General features: G+C 51.7%; 2 protein-coding genes and 1 long non-coding RNA gene across 26 annotated transcripts in view; 2 read left to right on the forward strand and 1 right to left on the reverse strand.

Annotated features, from left to right (window-relative positions):
* Window positions 1-9,088, forward strand: part of PPFIBP2 (PPFIA binding protein 2) — a 151,746-nt gene extending 142,658 nt beyond the window's left edge. For 16 of the 21 annotated variants that reach the window (XM_031653277.1, XM_031653276.1, XM_031653278.1 and 13 more), the window contains 3 exons: window positions 442-618; window positions 2,836-2,901; window positions 4,136-4,606. In XM_031653277.1, coding sequence (XP_031509137.1) covers window positions 442-618; window positions 2,836-2,901; window positions 4,136-4,207 — 315 coding nt within the window. In that variant the 3' untranslated portion in view covers window positions 4,208-4,606. Of the gene's footprint in view, window positions 1-441; window positions 1,177-2,835; window positions 2,902-4,135; window positions 4,607-8,344 lie in introns of those variants that run through there. The other 5 variants (XM_031653283.1, XM_031653284.1, XM_031653298.1 and 2 more) reach the window with 3 other exon arrangements.
* LOC101025927 (NADH-cytochrome b5 reductase 2) lies at window positions 6,886-15,992 on the reverse strand. Of its 4 annotated transcripts, none has more exons than XM_003910266.5 (9): window positions 15,452-15,992; window positions 14,487-14,630; window positions 14,199-14,271; window positions 11,382-11,488; window positions 10,962-11,091; window positions 10,237-10,320; window positions 9,487-9,572; window positions 8,241-8,340; window positions 6,886-7,332 (listed from the first exon to the last, which is right to left on the reverse strand). In XM_003910266.5, the coding sequence occupies exons 1-9, from the start codon at window positions 15,470-15,472 to the stop codon at window positions 7,160-7,162; spliced, it is 918 nt and encodes a 305-aa protein (XP_003910315.1). In that variant the 5' UTR covers window positions 15,473-15,992; the 3' UTR covers window positions 6,886-7,159. The 4 variants fall into 4 exon arrangements, with proteins under 4 accessions (XP_003910315.1, XP_009184949.1, XP_003910314.1 ...); XM_009186685.4 differs by having other exon boundaries at window positions 15,842-15,944; XM_003910265.4 differs by lacking the exon at window positions 15,452-15,992 and adding an exon at window positions 15,155-15,340.
* Window positions 15,820-16,001, forward strand: part of LOC103877681 — a 35,007-nt gene continuing 34,825 nt past the window's right edge. Inside the window, exon 1 of the long non-coding RNA XR_004177472.1 lies at window positions 15,820-15,932. This is a non-coding gene — a long non-coding RNA (uncharacterized LOC103877681). The remainder of the gene's footprint in view (window positions 15,933-16,001) is intronic.

Consider the following 16,001-nt stretch of genomic DNA (forward strand, 5'->3'; position numbering starts at 1 on the left):
CTAGGGCAGGGAGCAACCTGGGGCTATCCTACATGCCTTTAGATGGTGCCAGGTGCTCAGATGGGAAAGGGTTGGGGTGCCAGTAGCTGTGCTGAGGCAAGTTCTCTGTGCTTCGCCTCAAGTGCCGACCTCAAGTACATTCAAAAGAAACTCCCAGTTCATCTATGGAAATAAGAAAGTCACTTTGGTGGGGCAGCCAGGCATGAGTTTCTGGCATAGTATTGGAGGGGCAGCTCTTATTGTTCAAGATTATTTACCTGTTGGCCTTTCTGCAGCACATAAATTGCTTACAAGAGCTCTGTTTTGTTCAGAATCTTTCTAGGAGCAGTTTACATCATTCCTCTCCTTGCGGGCCTGCTCTTAAATTTTAATTATATTGTCAGTCATACCTGCACACTGCCCTGATTGCCTTCTCATAATCTTACATTTGCTGTGTTTTAGCCAAGGAAACTAGGATTTTCACACTTTGGAAACATAAGAAAAAAGAAGTTTGATGAATCGACGGACTACATTTGCCCAATGGAGCCTAGTGACGGTGTCAGTGACAGTCACAGGGTCTACAGTGGCTACCGGGACCTCAGCCCCCTTGATGCCCCTGAACTGGATGGGCTGGACCAGGTGGGACAGATTAGCTGATGCCCTTGTCACCTGCCCTCTGTGCACCCTGAGAGCTCACAGTAACACTGTGTCACCATATAACTGCACCTCACCCCTGCACATGTGCATGACTCGCAGAGAACATTCCAGCAATTGTGTACCCCTGGGCCAGTCTCTCTTTGAACTCTGAGGGTGGCCAGGATCTGGAGCTGCATCTCTAAGGGGCCAGGCTTTGGGGACCATTGTCAAAGGTGGACTCAGCAGGAAAGACACTTAAAGACACCTTTACATTTCTAGTAAGTCTTGATGTTCATCTTCAGCACCAGTGGAAACACATGAACTTCGATGCAGGTCCAGAGACCATGGACACTCCCACGAGGCTCAGCTCTCAGGCACCCTCTATGCTTCAGTTGAGGGAAAAGCTCAAGTGCCTTAGGCCCGTGGGCCACAGTCTTGGCTGAGATCAAAGGGATGAGCCACAGGGACTTCTGCCACAGTGACAGTGGAATTGTGTTGTGCCTTACTTCAGAGGTGGCCTCTTCTTTCTTGTAATAAAAGCAATATTTATGTGGAAAGCAAGAAGTGCAACATATCTTTAACTTTGTTGGGGAAAGAGAGCTGAGGGTAGCTGGAAATGGAGTCCTACCAATTGCAGAGCTGAAGAGCCGATGGCACTGAGCCTGGTCCTCAGCCAGGTGCAGGCTCAGGATTCACTAGGGGGTAGAACAAGGCGGGAACCCCTCCCATAGCCTTCAGAGGAGGTCTGTGGCCTCAGTGCTCCAGAATTTGCTTCCCTCTGTGAAGCAGAGGGGGCTTCGTGTCTCATGCACGTCCTGACCATACGGCACATCTGTCGTGCAGACCTCAAAGCTGATTGGTTTTAGTGGCATGAGCTCCCTCAGTGAAGGGGATGGTGGGGAGATAAGAAGGGCACCTTGCTGGAAAGACTCTCTGTTCTTTCACGTGTTTTTCTGGCTTCTCTATTACTGACTTAGCCAGGCTCATAACCATGGTGGGGGCTGGTCTGTCTGCTGGCAGAACTGAAAGAGATCTGTCCCCTTGATTTAGAGACTGACTGACTGATAATGGCTCCTCCAGATGGGCCTTGTCTGGCTGGGACTGAGGGAGAGACGTGCCTTGCCAGTCTGGGCTCCTGGTCAAGAGACTTTAGTTTGCCCCCAGGCAGCGTTTGGCTCCCCTCAATCCCCTGGGCCTCATCGCAGAAAAGTAACACCACATCACCGCCATCTGATGGCCTGGGCACGGCCTGATGACCCCATTCCATTGTGGCACTCTGATTCTGTCCCAGATGGAGGCTATGCTAAGATTCGCTTCTTAAACTACCAGCAGCCTCAGGCATGGTCTGTTGCCACAGAAGGTGAGAGATGTCGGGACAAGCTTGCCAGCTGGCAATGCTGCTGTTAGATCCTGGTACCCAGGTCCGCTGGATGAGAAGTGCTCATTCAGGCTGACGCCTGGCCATTGGAGTTGTAGAGCCAGTCAGGGCAGGCTTTGTCCCTTGCTTCTTATGTCACAGTACAGGGATCTCTGCATGTGCCTCTTTTCAAAACCTGCATGGAACTGTTTTGCCACTGATTCTCTGCACCCTCAAGTAAGTCCTGTTCCCTTTGTGGGCTTCAGTTTTCCTACCTATAAAACAAGGGAGGGGTTACACTTGGTGCCCTCCAAATTTACAGAGGATGTTTCCAAATCTACAGTGTCTAAGTAGGTTTAGGGAAGAAGGAAGAGACCAGCATTACCTGAGAAGGAGGGGCAGGAGGGAGGCTCTTGAGTAGTGAGGAAGGATGCCCACCTATGTCAGGGCATTGGTGTCTGAGCTTCTGTTGCCTGGTTAGTGTGAGTCTGTTTAGCATCCTGAAGGCCTTCATTGCTACTGCTCTCTGCTCCTGGAAATAGCTGGAACATTGAATACGTGCAGAAGGGCTGCTTCTGACAAGCCTGTGTCCTGCCTCTGTGTACCCTGAATGCCAGTTCCCAGCGGGGCCCCAGGAGAGGTATGCATGCAGTGTGGGACATTGATGCCTCTCCCCAGGAAACAGAAGCAGCCTGTGCTCCACCCACCTGTCACTCCTCAGGGCCCGGCCCCCTCCTTGCCCATCCCTCCAGGGAAGCATGCCCTGGAGAAGCCAGGCTTGAGTATGACAGGACTTGCATGCCATTTCTGTGAATCACGAGCTACGTCCATGTGTGCTGACCAGGCTGCTGCCCATTTTACAGATGGCACCTTCGGAAGGTACCGTGACGCAAATAGGGCTCCTCTCCCAAGACATTCACCGCCTTACGGTAGGACTCTGACCCTCTCCCCATAGTCAGACTGGTGCTAGGGAGGCCCAGTGAGTTTGGTGTGGTAGTGCACAAGGCCTGGAGAACAGCAAAGAATGGTGCTCAGTGCTGGGGTCACAGCCTGAGCCTGAAACAGCCCCGAGGCAGAAAGCAGCCCAGGGGCCTTCTCTGTTGGCCTGTTACTGGACCTTGAGCCCTTAAGGGCATTGGGGAAGCTCATGGGCTGTTAGCCAAAGCCAGCTAAAGCATACTAGATCTCAGGTCCTCTTCCCAGGCTTAAAGATGAGGAAACCAAAATGCTCAGCAGCTCTGGATCATCTGTCTCAGCAGCCTAGAGCCCAGGCTGCATCCTGTCCTAGTGGACACTTCCACTCTCTGCCCAGAGACAAATGCATTTCCTATCGTGCCTCTGACTTTGTGGGTATCACAAAGTGTTGACAGGCTTGTGAGCACATCTGGCATGCCCGAAAGGACAAACTGTATCATGGGGAAGGAGCTCGGCCTTGAAAAGCAGTTTTGGAGTGAGGCTCAAGTCTCTGCTCTGACTTCACTAGCTCTGTGACCTGGGGTGTCATTCTCTCCTGAGCTTTGGCTTAGTTATCTGTAAAGTAGGGCTAATGATACCCTCCTTGCCAGGCTTACGGGCAGACTAGAGCCGGCAGGAAAAGGCCAGCCACAGAGCGCAGCCACAGAGCACAGGATTTGTTTTTGAGGACCCATAACTCCCAAGGCCTTTTAGTTCGTGGACATCCCATCACTCAGCCTGTTGGCTGTAGTGTCTGTCCCCATCGAGGCCCCTGTCACTGTACTTTGCTTGCTTGTCTAACAAGGCCCATTGGGAAGACAGGACAAGGACAGGGACACACGACTCTCCTTGTATCCAAGGACACAACAGGGAAGTCTCCCTGACTCCAAACAGGATCAGTTTTATTCAACGTTTTTATTTATTGGCCCACCCATGAAAGGAATCTGACCACACTTGCCCTTATGATCTAGTCCTTCGGTGGCCTGAAAATAGAAAATGTATTTCTAAGATGAACAATTTATTTTTATCTTAATAGTATTGTTTATTCTGATCCAATACTCAGGGTTTCTTGGGACACTATAAACACTATACAGTTCACCTGCGTCAGATGCAGCCCTCACCCAGTGCCCTCTAGTTCCCATGCAGCTGCTGCAGGGCAGCCTGGACCAAAACTCTGTTAAACTGACCCTTCGGCTGTGTCCTTTTCAGACAATGCTGAGCCAGGACCAGCTGCTGAATGACTCTCGCCTGCCTGCCCCCGACTCTGATGACTGGAGATGACTTTCTTCATGGCTGAGAGCGTAGGGAGGCATGTGTGGGGGCCCAGAGCCTTTGCTTCTGTGGGGAGCTGGCACACAGCCCTCTCTGCAAGCCCAGTCTGGGCTGGCAGGGTGTTTCAGACAGGGTGCCGACAGGCACGAAGCAGAGCTGTGGGACAGGTGTCCAGGGGTGGCCCCAGGGTCCGTGCGTGTCTTCAACCATGCTGCGCTCTTCACCGCAGGCTTCATACCTTTTGTACTTTTATACATGGTCTGCGGACCACTTTTGTGGGAGGGCAGTGAGATATCAGCACGCAGACTAGATGGCTCATGCTATTCCTGGTGACATCCTGGAGGCTCTCACACCCGAGGAGGAGAGCTGTTAGTTAATAAAACCTGCTGGAAAAAAAGTTCCGAAAAACTGTTTTGAATGTTCTGTAGAGGCTGCGTTTTGTGAAATGATCACCGGGAGCTCCCTCCGGCGCTGCTTCACAGGAGCGTGCTTTTCCATTCACAGGACTGTGGCCCGGCAAGGCAGGTGTTTAGGGTGTGAGCAGGGAAAGCAACGAGGCCCCTTTCCCACAGCCCTGCCTGACTCTATCTCCCGTCATCTGCAAGGGGTATCTGTGCAACCTCCCAGCTTGGAGCAGAGGCGTCCCCAACACATGCACGCCCTGCCCTTTGCCTCCGCCCAAGCTGACACACAGCCTCCCAGGCCTTGCCCTTGGAGCAGCTCAGGCATAATGTCTGATTAAATAGCTCCCCCAAGTGGAAGGCCCTAGGGCACCTCAAGCTCCGTGTTTCCACCGCAACTCACCAACTTCCCAAACATGTCCGCTTCCTCTCCACTCTTTAGTCTTTCCTCCCTCCAGGCATCTGCTCAGGCCCTTTCCTCACTGGGGAATGCATTTTTCTCCTAGTCCCCTTCATGAGGCAAAATCCTGTCTCCCAAGGCATGGCAAAGAGACCGTCTCTCAGGAAGCCTTCCCGCATGATCCAGTTACAGGTCAGCTGTCCCACAGTACCGTGTCTGCCCCTGAGCCAGAGCACAGCTCACCTTGAAGTTTCATACCCGTCCTCACCACAAACTTGGAGCACCTGCTCTGGGCTGGTTCCTGTACAGACAGTCCTCCAATTGCCAAGGAGATCCATGCTCCTAAGTTCCCCATCCACCCACTCCTTCACATGTGTGTGTTAAGTACCTTCCATGCCAGGGCTACAGATATAGGCATGAATGCCAAGGTCCCTGCCTGAAGGTGCTTACAGTCTAGTGGAGTACAGACCAGTTTCAAACAAGACTTTGCCAAAGGATACAGATGCTCCAATATTAGTTTCTGCAGCCTAAAAGAGCATGTTATCATTTTTAATGGGGGTTTGGGGAAGGAGTCTGAATAGGTTCCATGGAAGAGGTGACACTTGAATTTGGAAAGATGAATCATATTTTCCCAGGTATGCCAGAGGGGAAGGGCATTCCAGGTAGACAGACTTGAAACAGCGCAGCACAACCTAGGAATTGCCAAAAGTTGGTAGGCTAAAGCAGGGTTTCCTGGCCTCTGTGCTGCTGTCACTTTGGGCTGCGTAATACTCTGTGATGGAGGCTCTCCTGTGGGTTTTAAGATGTTTAGCAGCATCCTTGGTCTCTACCCTCTAGATGCCAATAAAGGGTAGATGCACCCCTTCTCTAGTTGACAACCAACATGTCTTTGGACTTTGTTATCTGTTCCCTGAGCAGCAAAATCACCCTTAGTTGAAGAACCACTAGGCGAGAGAATGGGGTCAGAGTTGGGGGCCCAGGGAAAGGAAAATCTGACAAAGTCAGCAGAAGCCAAATCAAGAAAGGCGTTGGGAGCCAGACCCTGGAGTGCGTCCTGGAGAGAAGGGGTGGCCAGAGTGGGGTCTCCCTTGAAAACAGTGAAGGATCCCCAAGGAGACACTGAACAGGTGGATGGATGAGGTTGGCCACCCCTCCCTCCCACCCCCACAGACCTTCTGTGAGGTCATCTCTGTGTTTGGCCACCAGAGGGTAAGACACAGCTGTACTTCAGAGAGCTCCCCAGAACCCTGTTCTCTCTCTCCGCTCCCCTCTCCCTCATGCACATGCACACTGAGTAACAAGTCCAGTGACACCAAGTTCCAATGTGGCCGCCATTATGTCAGTTTTTGTGAAAAGGGGAACAACTTAGAATAAAACTGGCCTAGGTTTAAGGCCAGCTTTGCCACCCACTGGTTGAATGACCTGGGAACACAGTCTCCAGGCCTCAGTTTCCTCATCTATAATTTGGAGAACAAAATCCCTACAGAATCTCTGGTTTGTTATGAGACTTCTATGAAGCAGGGCAGAAGCAGCTCTACCCACTCACAGGTAACAGAGCAGCACTGTGTCATCCTGGCCATGAACCGCAAGGGGCCATGTGGTCACTCGTATCGTTTGGGTTTCATGATACTACAAAGGATTTAAGGCAGCTTCTGGAATCTGACTTTGAAAGTTGAGAAGTTTCTGTGTGTAACCACTCCTACCATGACCCCCAGTGCCATGGAGAGATTCTTGAGAGTTGATGTGACCCCACTTGGAGTTTTTTGGGAATTGCCCCTACACTTGACAGTTCTGACCCCCATGGGTATGCAGACGCCAACTCACAGGCCAGGCCATGGCCTCTGACTACCTAGCAGGTCCCCCACAGAGCCACACTTCATGGGCTATCTGCTTTGTACTTGAGTTTATTTCACAAAACCATGGAGAAAGATACTGAAATGGAGCTCTTTCCAGCCTCCAAGCAAGGAGGCCCCAGCAGCCAGTCTCCAGCCCCTTAAGCCCTTCTTGTTAGGCCCACACCCAAAAGAGAGGAGAACCAGTGTCTGCGTGAGGGTACCTGGCAAGGCACTTTTGAAAACATCCCAGTTTAACGTGGTGAAACTGAACTTACTCTGAAACAGATGAAAAGGGACATGCAAATTTCCTGAGCACATGGAGGTGTTAGTAGGTGAAAATCATGTCCTGGGTATAACCCAGCTTCTCCAGGTTAGGGTGAGCTGCCGTCTGGATCAGGGGTGGTGGGCCACACACCAGGATGAGCGTGGACTTCCCTGGAGGAGGAAGGTGCTCCTTGATCATGTCGGCAGTAACAAAGCCTGAGCTGTACTTCCAGCCTGAAATGAAGCAGAAGCAGGAGAAAGCTGTGGGATGCCAGGTGGAGTTCCTGATCCCAGGCCGCCTATATACCCACCCTCAACCAGGGAGGAGGTGACAAGCTGCTCTACAAAGGCTTAGAAGTCTGTACTACTGCTCCCTGCAAAAAGCCTCAGAACTAGTAAACAGCCCTCTGCTGCAGTCGCCCCAGGTCCCAGGCTCACTGCGGGGACCCTGAAGCCCTGCTGCTGTCAGCTGTCAGCATTAATGAGGAAGGAGAACACAATGAGGTATACCGAGGTGTGTGAATCAATACGGCCGGCTGGAGTTGTCCGGCAGGGTGTGGCCTGGTGTTAGTGGAACTGCTCAGAATTGCTCAGTCGGGTAGTGGCCTCTGCCAGCCACGAAGCTATATGACAAGCAGGTACAGCTGGGTGCAGTGTGAGATGTGCGCCTGTGGGGTGCTCTGTGCACAGTGGTTGCTGGGATGCTGCCTGGGCTGCAGCAGCTGTCTGGGGGCTCAGCATGTGAAGACTGCTGTCCAGGTGAGGTGGGTGGTGAGGGGTGTGGTGGCCGTAAGCAGAGGCGTGAGTGGTGAAGGGGTCAGTGCCCATATTAGATGTGTATGTGATGGTGTGTGGAGTGGGTGGGTGTTCAGAGTGGACAGGGGCAGTGTCCCTTTTGATGTTCCGTGCAGTGTGTGGGGTGCTGCTGATGTATTAGACACCTGCCCTTGATTGCCCTTAAAAGCAGGCCATCCCAAATCCTCTCTCCCTCAATTTCTCACATTTCCCACCTGGAGCCAGAGCCCAAGGTTCACCCCCACATCTGTTCCTATAAAACAAAAACAAAACAAACAGAGACCAGTCCTCAAAGTGGTCAAGGGTTGATGCTGATCCATGGTGGGTGAGGGCACTGGATATCGTACCAATAGGAGGCCTGTCCAGGGTGTACCACAGGTCGAACTGGTCTGGGTGAGTCCTGGCAATTTCTTCAAGCTCTTTTCTGACCAATATATCCTCCTCTGTCTAGAAAAGAAGCAACACTAGAAAAGCCCCTCCAGGGCCATCCTGTTGTTCCCTGGACTGACTACCCTGGTCAGCATACTCTTGGCCAAAGCTGCTGCCGCTCCAGCTGGAATGCTCACTGCCAACTTTCAGGGCAAACAGGAGTTCTGCTGCTGCTCGTGAAGATCAAACCGTTTGTCTTGTGGATGAAGTTGGTGGTAGGATGTAGGTTCCCATGGAGCTGTAGTGACTGCCTCCAGCTAGAAGGACCTTTGCCAAGCACTGGCCAGGATGGCTTCACGCAGAGCTCCAGCCCTGCCTCCTACATCTACACTGAGCTCTAGCACAGCAAACCTAACTGGAACAAGCTCAGTGCAGGCCCAGGATCTTCTGGAAGAAATGTAATGGGCTCAGAAAGTCCTGTGATAGAACAGTACTGGATATGTGAAGGAGAGGAAAACAGTCTGGAGCCTCATTTGGGGGAAAGGGAACCAAAGCCAAAAATAACCTGTCACAGGCTCAAACGTACTGCACAGAAGACCTGCACAGAACCTTCATGATTCTCATCCCAGTCATTCCACTTCTGGGATTCTGTTTTAGAAAATAATCTAAAAGTAATCAAGCGTAGGCACAATTATTCATCACCATATTATTTATAACTGAAAACAGCCTGAATATAGAAGTTAGATTATAGTGCAACTTGATAAAAACTATGATGAAAATATTTATAAAGCAGTTTAAAGAGAAGAAAATGCCTGTGTGGTAATGCTGAGTGAAAAAAAATGGATATATAAATTATAAATATATCGCATATATAGAAAAAAGATTTAAAAAATAAGTAAGTATTTATATTCTGTATTTTCTGAAGTGTCCACTGAGGACATCTGTGATTTTGCACTTAGCAAAAATGTAGCAATACATATTAAGGAAAAAAGGAATGCTTAGTGCTTAGGGTTGGCTGAGGAGACACAAAAGAGTTAAATACATGCAAAAAGCAGGCCTAGACTCAGCTTCTCCAGCTGCCAGCAGCCCTGTTGATCCCACTAAGCCCTCCCACAGTCACAGGCACCCACGCAGCATGAGCTCAGTCAATGGAGGAGAAATGAAAACAAGAGCCCTGCTCAGCAAACATTCCATCCTACCACTGCAAGCTCAGCAGGAACTGACCTGGTTGGCAAAGATGAGGGACATCCTGGTGCTGTCACTGGGGTCCTTGGTGATGTGGCGAATGAGCTGCAACATGGGTGTGATGCCTGGAACATAGTGAGTGGGCAGCCAGCTTTCTCCCTGTCTCTGAAGCCCACAGTCCCTGACCTGCAGCAAGCTTACCTGCCCCCAGCCCCAGTTATCCTTTTCTCACTTCTGTCCCCAAAACTCAAAAGTGGGAAACAGCCCTTCATTTTGGTTTTCCTTTCTAATGCAACAGTAAGTCAGAAGGTCTTTCTCATTTTCCTATGGCAAGATGGAAAGAACACTCTAAGTTCTTCCGTGTCCTCATTCATCAAACAATTAATGACGGGTAAATGTGATAGCTTTAAGAGTGCCTATTACAGTGCCTGGCACATTGTATGTCTCCTTCAAAGATTGTTCTCTTCCTTCAGGCAGTCATTTTCAAGGGATGGGGAGGGTCAGACTTGAACTGGATCCAGGCGCTCCTGGGACAGCATGGGTGGGCCTGCCCAGCTTGGCCCCCAGCCTGACCTGAGAGGTCCCCACAAGGCTCCTGGCAACCACCATGTTGGTTAGGGGAAGCAGGGCACACAGGGTCAGTTTCAAGACCTGTCACTGATTCATCATTCCCACCTTCTACAGCTGGGGGCGAAATAGCTCATGTTGTCCCTTCGAGGATCAAATGACTCCCAAGTCAGAATGGTCTCAGGGCTCATTCTCCGGATGGAGCCCCTAGAAGCCTCTTACCTGTGCCCCCAGCAATCATTCCCAGGTGATGGGCCAGTTTTTTTTTAGGCTCACTCGTCTGGTCTGGTCTGATTCCAAGATTCCCTGGAAACACAGGGAATGCTTATGGCCTCTGCAGTTCTTGCCTAAGAGACTGCAAAAGATCACTGACATTCCTTAGGACTCCCAGGAGGCAGCTCCAACTAAAGGACTGTCTGCACCATTTTAAGCTGGTGAAGCAGGCCAGGGCAGTCTCCTCAGCGAGTTCTGGCGCCCCAGTGCACAAAGTGGGAATAGAGCCTGAGCCTGCTCAGGGAATTGCCGGACCTTTGGTTCTGAGGAAAAAGAGGGGCAAGCTGAAGTTAACACAGAGACTCAAAGAGCATTCTCACTCACGGAGGTGAACCAGTGAGTAAATAATGGCTATGTGAGTAAGCAAAGGAGCATGGACTCCTCCATCCATTTTTCAGTATTAGCAGGCACCATTTATGTATCAGGCATTGTGCTGGAGACATTGATACAATGACGAGGAAACACCAAATCATTCCCCTACCTTAAAAAAGCTTACAACCTTATGAAGTGGGTGTGTGAATGTATAACAAGTGTGGTCATTATGCATTGTGTGTGAATGAATGAAGACTAAGGACAACCCCATGTGACTCAAATCTGAGGCGTGTACGAGAACAATGGAACCATTGAAGGAATCTTCCTCCTGGCTGGGAGCCCAGTATGAACCCCTCCAGTACCTGGCCCATGGTAAAACAAGCGTCCCTTTGGCCCTCGAAAAAAGATGGTGTCCCCGATTTTCATGTTCTCCAAATACTGAGTCATCTTCCCCCCTTCAGGATATTGGGGGTGTACATTTTTGAAGTAGATCTGAAAAGCAAGGCAGCACTGCTTTCACATTCCCAGACACAATGCCACAGCCACACACAACCAGAAAATGCATTTACTGCTGGAAGCTTTGCAGAGAAAATGTTCTGCTCTCTTAATTGCTGTACGCAGTCCCTGAAGATGAAGCTGCCTGAAGGTTAACTGTAGCTTCACTGCTGGAAAGCCCTGTCTAGGGCATATGTCCCCTCAGAGAAAAAGCACTGCCCCTCCACCCCACCACCCTCAATAGGCTTGAAAGCACGAGGCAGCCAGATATGGTGAGCACTATTTACCTTTATAATTAAGTCCACAAAGCCTCTGTCATCATCACTGGAGACAGGCGTGTAAGCCCTGACCACCAATTCATTATCAATTTTCGCCAAGAGCTGGACATAGTTACCTATAGAAAAGGCATCAAGCACTGAGTCAAAGCATACTTAGCTTAAATAAGGCCCAGGGATAAAGGACTGAGCTTCAGTGAAGGGAGCAAATACTGGGGCAGAATGTTAAGGGGGGCGGGAAGGAGAGAGCAGGGAAGGAGCGCCAGTATGGGATGCCTGGATCCTAGGCCTGCTCTGCCTTGCTGTGCTACCCTAGGCAAGTCACTTCACCTCTCTGGGTTTTGGTGTCTTCATCTGTAAAATAGGGATGATATGTCTGCCCACCTGTGATCATAGTATAACTGCTTTTTGGAGCAGGAAAAGATCATTAAAGTTGGAGGGTGAGTATTAAAAATTACAGAAAGGGGTCAGACATGGTAGCTCACCCTTGTAATCCCAGCCCAGAGGCGGGTGGATTGCTTGAGCTCAGGAGTTTGAGACCAGCCTGGGCAACATGGCGAAACCCCATCTCTACAAAAAAATACAAAAAATTAGCCAGGTGTGGTGGTGCACACCTGTAGTCTCAGCTACTTGGGAGGCTGAGGTGGGAGCATCACCTGAGCCCAGGAGGTCGAGGCTGCAGTGAGCTGAGACTGTGCCACTGCATTCCAGCCTGGACGACAGAATGAGACCCTGTCTCAAAAAAAAAAAAAAAAAAAAAAAAAAAAAAAAAATTACAGAAAGAAGTATTTGTCTATTCAAGAAAAATATGTGGCCTTCACAGACTAATTTCTTCCTAAACTCGATATATCACTGGGGTCTGTGAATAAATTACAACTACTCCATCTGTATCCTGGTATTAGGCACAGAGCAGGCCTGGGTTAATAGATACTACAGGGTCCTAGGATTGGGGTACCCATGGAGCAAATGAAGCAACAATATCATGTCTTCCTGGCCTATGGCCCTGTGAGGAGTAGCAGTGAAGTTTTAAACAATGTAACTCTGCCCTTCCTGGGTAGAATTCAATAAACCAAGTATGGCCGGAGACCTATGGATCATGACTACATCCCACTGTCAGATGATACACTGGGCAGCTACAACCTGTTGGATCCAAAATGTGAGACTCAAATTACTAAGGCAATTAGTGGCAGGGACAGGAGCGCAATCAAGAGATAAAGTTTTGTAACCCTAACCCTAACCCTAAACCTTGACTAATTTCCTGTACGTAGTCAGTTTCTACTCCCTCAGTTTCTACTCGCTCAGAAACTGAGTGGACTACATACAGGAAATTAGTCAAGAGACAAGGAAGATGGAACAGAAATATGGATAGAAACCAAGACCTAACGTGCAGTGAGGAGGAGCTGGCAGGAGGAGAAAAAAGGAGGCAGAGTAGGCACTAGAGGGGCTGGTCCCTGAAGCTGATTCAAGGGGATGAGCCAAGTCTTTGAGGTGCCAACACTCTGGGCTCAGAACAGGCTCAATGACTCTGGTCATGGTATCTCTGGGCACCAGGGATATGCAGGAATAAGTGCCTGAGACACCTAGCTTCCTTCTGAGAACCTGAAACTGGAAACCTGGAAAGGCTCTTTCATATACAGCCACCTAGGCCTGGCCCGAGGCTGTCCCCAGGGCAAATGGGGCTCCCTGGCTGGTCCTTCAGGCCCCATCTCTAACTGGCTTCACTTCCACTGACCTGGGACAAAGCAGCGAACTCTGAGGCTTCATATTAGACTCTCCCAGAAGCCTCCACATTACCTTGTCCCACTAACTTTGCACGGCCTAGGCCAAGGCTGAGGAGATAGTGGGTCAAGGCAGTTTCTAAGAAATTCTGTATCTCAAAGTTTTTCATTCTTTTAGGCTTCCTGCCAACAGGACCGGCCTGACAGGCCAAGCAGAGAGCTGGGAGACCGCACGCACAACACTGAGCTCTCGTGCATAGAGAGGGAGTGAGGGAGCAGCAAGGAGGCTCAGGGGCCCAGCCAGCTGGCTAGAGTGTAATCTCACCCCCTGATGGAGTTGAGGTCAAGGTTTTGTCCTGTTTGCATATAAGACAAATAGGCCATGGAGTAGGATCCACCAGGCAGGCAAGCAGCACTAGCAGATTATACAAAGCTTCTCTGAATCCCTGATTCTAGCAGTTTTCTACTGCACTAAGACTGACTCAGCTATCTGATGGTGTTACAGATTAGAAATGGGATAACTCAACTCTAGGACTCCTAGGGCTGGCCCCTCCTTATGTGGGTCTGAGGCCCCTGCAGAGAATCTAAGTGACCATGGGGGCAGGGCACACCTAACTCATTCCTGCCTGCCCGCACATTCTGGGCCTTTCCCCTGACCACTGGTTCCTCCCATCCCTCCCAGGTGCACAATACTTTGCAGTTTCTGAATTTTCATATCCATCAGTCACTCTACTTCCACAACAACCCAAGTGAGGTAGACAGGCGGGCCTGGGAAATCTCATTTCATAGACTGGGGCTCAGAGAGATTGAAGGACTTCCCTAAAGTTCCCCAGCAAGGAGCCTTCCATGAGATCTTAGGCCTTTTGGCTCTAGGTTCAGTTCTTTTCAATGCTCACTGAGGTACCAATCTTGTGTCAGCCCAATTGGAATAATGAAGAAAATAAATTTTCTGTCCCACATGCATCCACCTATCTCCCTGAGCACACAGGCTCAGGGGGAGCATGAGGGCATCTTCCACACCTCAGGACGTGGGAAACCTGTGTTTCTGTTAGGAGAGGAGGGCTTAGCCCCCAGAGGCCCCAGTCCTGGTGATGACCCAAGCCCAGCTCACCTACAGGAAGTCCTAAGACATGGTCAGGCGAAGGCAGTTCAAAGCGGAACCTCCGGGTGTTGTGGCTGATTTTCTAACAAAACAAAACATAGGCAGGTTCTGTCAGCTTTCTAGAAGCCTTGTTGGGCAGGTGAGATGCCTGGGAAAGGAGATCCGTTTGGGCTATTCCAGCACACGCACACAGGGCGGCAGGGAGTGAACTGGAGGCCATGAGATGACTGTTTGGCTGCCCTGCCATCCCAGCCATCATCCACTTACTGCCTTACACCCGCAGGGCTGACCCATTACCTCTTTCTCAATCAAGGGCAGCGGGTACTTGGCTTCAGGGTCTTGTAAGGTGATAGGCTCTCTCTTCCTGGAGTTCATGCTCTTCAGGACCAACACGAGCACAGTGACCCCAATGACGGTGATGGTCAGGAGCAGGGACGGGTCCTGGTAGACACAATGTAAGCAGAGCACCTCAGGTCTTGCCCGCCCTGGACAGGGCAGCTCTCAGGCGCAGTACACCCTCCCCTCACCAAAGGCACAGAAGCTGAGCTCTGCCTGAAGGAAATAGGCAGAGAGAGCGGTAGTGACACAGAAGGCGGCTGGGACAGCCTGTGGCGGACCAGAAGGTAGGGAGGGGTCAGCTGCAGGTCACACAGGATGTTTCAGGCCCCTGGACCGGGCCGCACACATGGCCTGGGGTGCTCAGGTCACTAGGCCCCTCCTGGCTACAGCCAAAGGTTCACACACTGGAAGTCCCTTCCTCGAGGTGAAGGTGGAGGACATTACCCCTAACACACAATCCGGAATAAGGGGCCCAGTCCCTAAAGACAGAACTAGGGTGCGTAGCTTTAAGAGGTGCCCCGTGACTTAGAGCCTGGGGACTCCCCAACACTCTCCTGGACAGGGCGAAGGGGGCCTGGGCACTCAACTGCCAGAGACTCGGCCAGCCTCCCCGCATCTGTCCCTACCCCACAAGGCCGGCCTGCTCCTCTCCCAACGCAAGCCTGACAGGGAAAGTTCCCTCTCCTCCCGCCCGGGCGCTGGAGTCTCAGCCCTCACCACGCCTTCCGGAATCCGAGCCGGCCCGCCCCGCTCCCAGCCCTTCGCGGTCCCGCCCACGACCGCTCCCCCGCCTCCGGCTCCGGCTCCCAGCTGCCGGGTCTGACGTTCCCGGCTCTAGCCGGCCTCCGGCCTCTTTCCTTCCGGCCATCCCGACAGAGATATTTCTTAAATACTCCATAAATACACCCCGCCGCGGAACCCACCCGGAGTGAGACGCCCAACATGTCGTCGAACTGGGGTTGGCCGGGGACCGGTGCGCGGCTCCCCCCGCGGGCCCGCAGACTCGTGGCGCCCCCCTGCAGCTCCGCCTGGCCGACGGGGAACCGGCCGAGACGCGGACATGCGCGCCCAGGAGGACAGAGGCTCGGGCGGACCCCGCAAGCTGGGACCTTGGCTGCTGGCCCGCTCCCCGAGAAGGGCCGTGGTCCGGGGGCTCTCACTCGCGAGCGGCTGGCTCTGGGTCAGCCCTGCCCCCAGGGCAGCGCTCGATCCTGAGGCTGGCGGGTCGCTGAGCCCGGGCGTCCTCGCTCCTGCGCTGCCTCTCTGCATCCTGGCCCCTTCCGAGCTGCCACACTGAGCACCCCTCAGCTTACTTAAACGCGGCAAGGCTGGAGAAGGCCGTCTGGGGGACTGGGCGGAGGGCGATGCTGGTGAAGGAAGAATTCAGGCAGCTGCAAAGAACGCGTGAATATATTCATTCAATATGCCTCTTGGGCACCTACTCTGGGCCTGGTCCGGGGTGGGTGTTTTCCG

The sequence above is a fragment of the Papio anubis genome, chromosome 12, assembly GCF_008728515.1.
Source record: "Papio anubis isolate 15944 chromosome 12, Panubis1.0, whole genome shotgun sequence".
Classification (NCBI taxonomy): domain Eukaryota; kingdom Metazoa; phylum Chordata; class Mammalia; order Primates; family Cercopithecidae; genus Papio; species Papio anubis.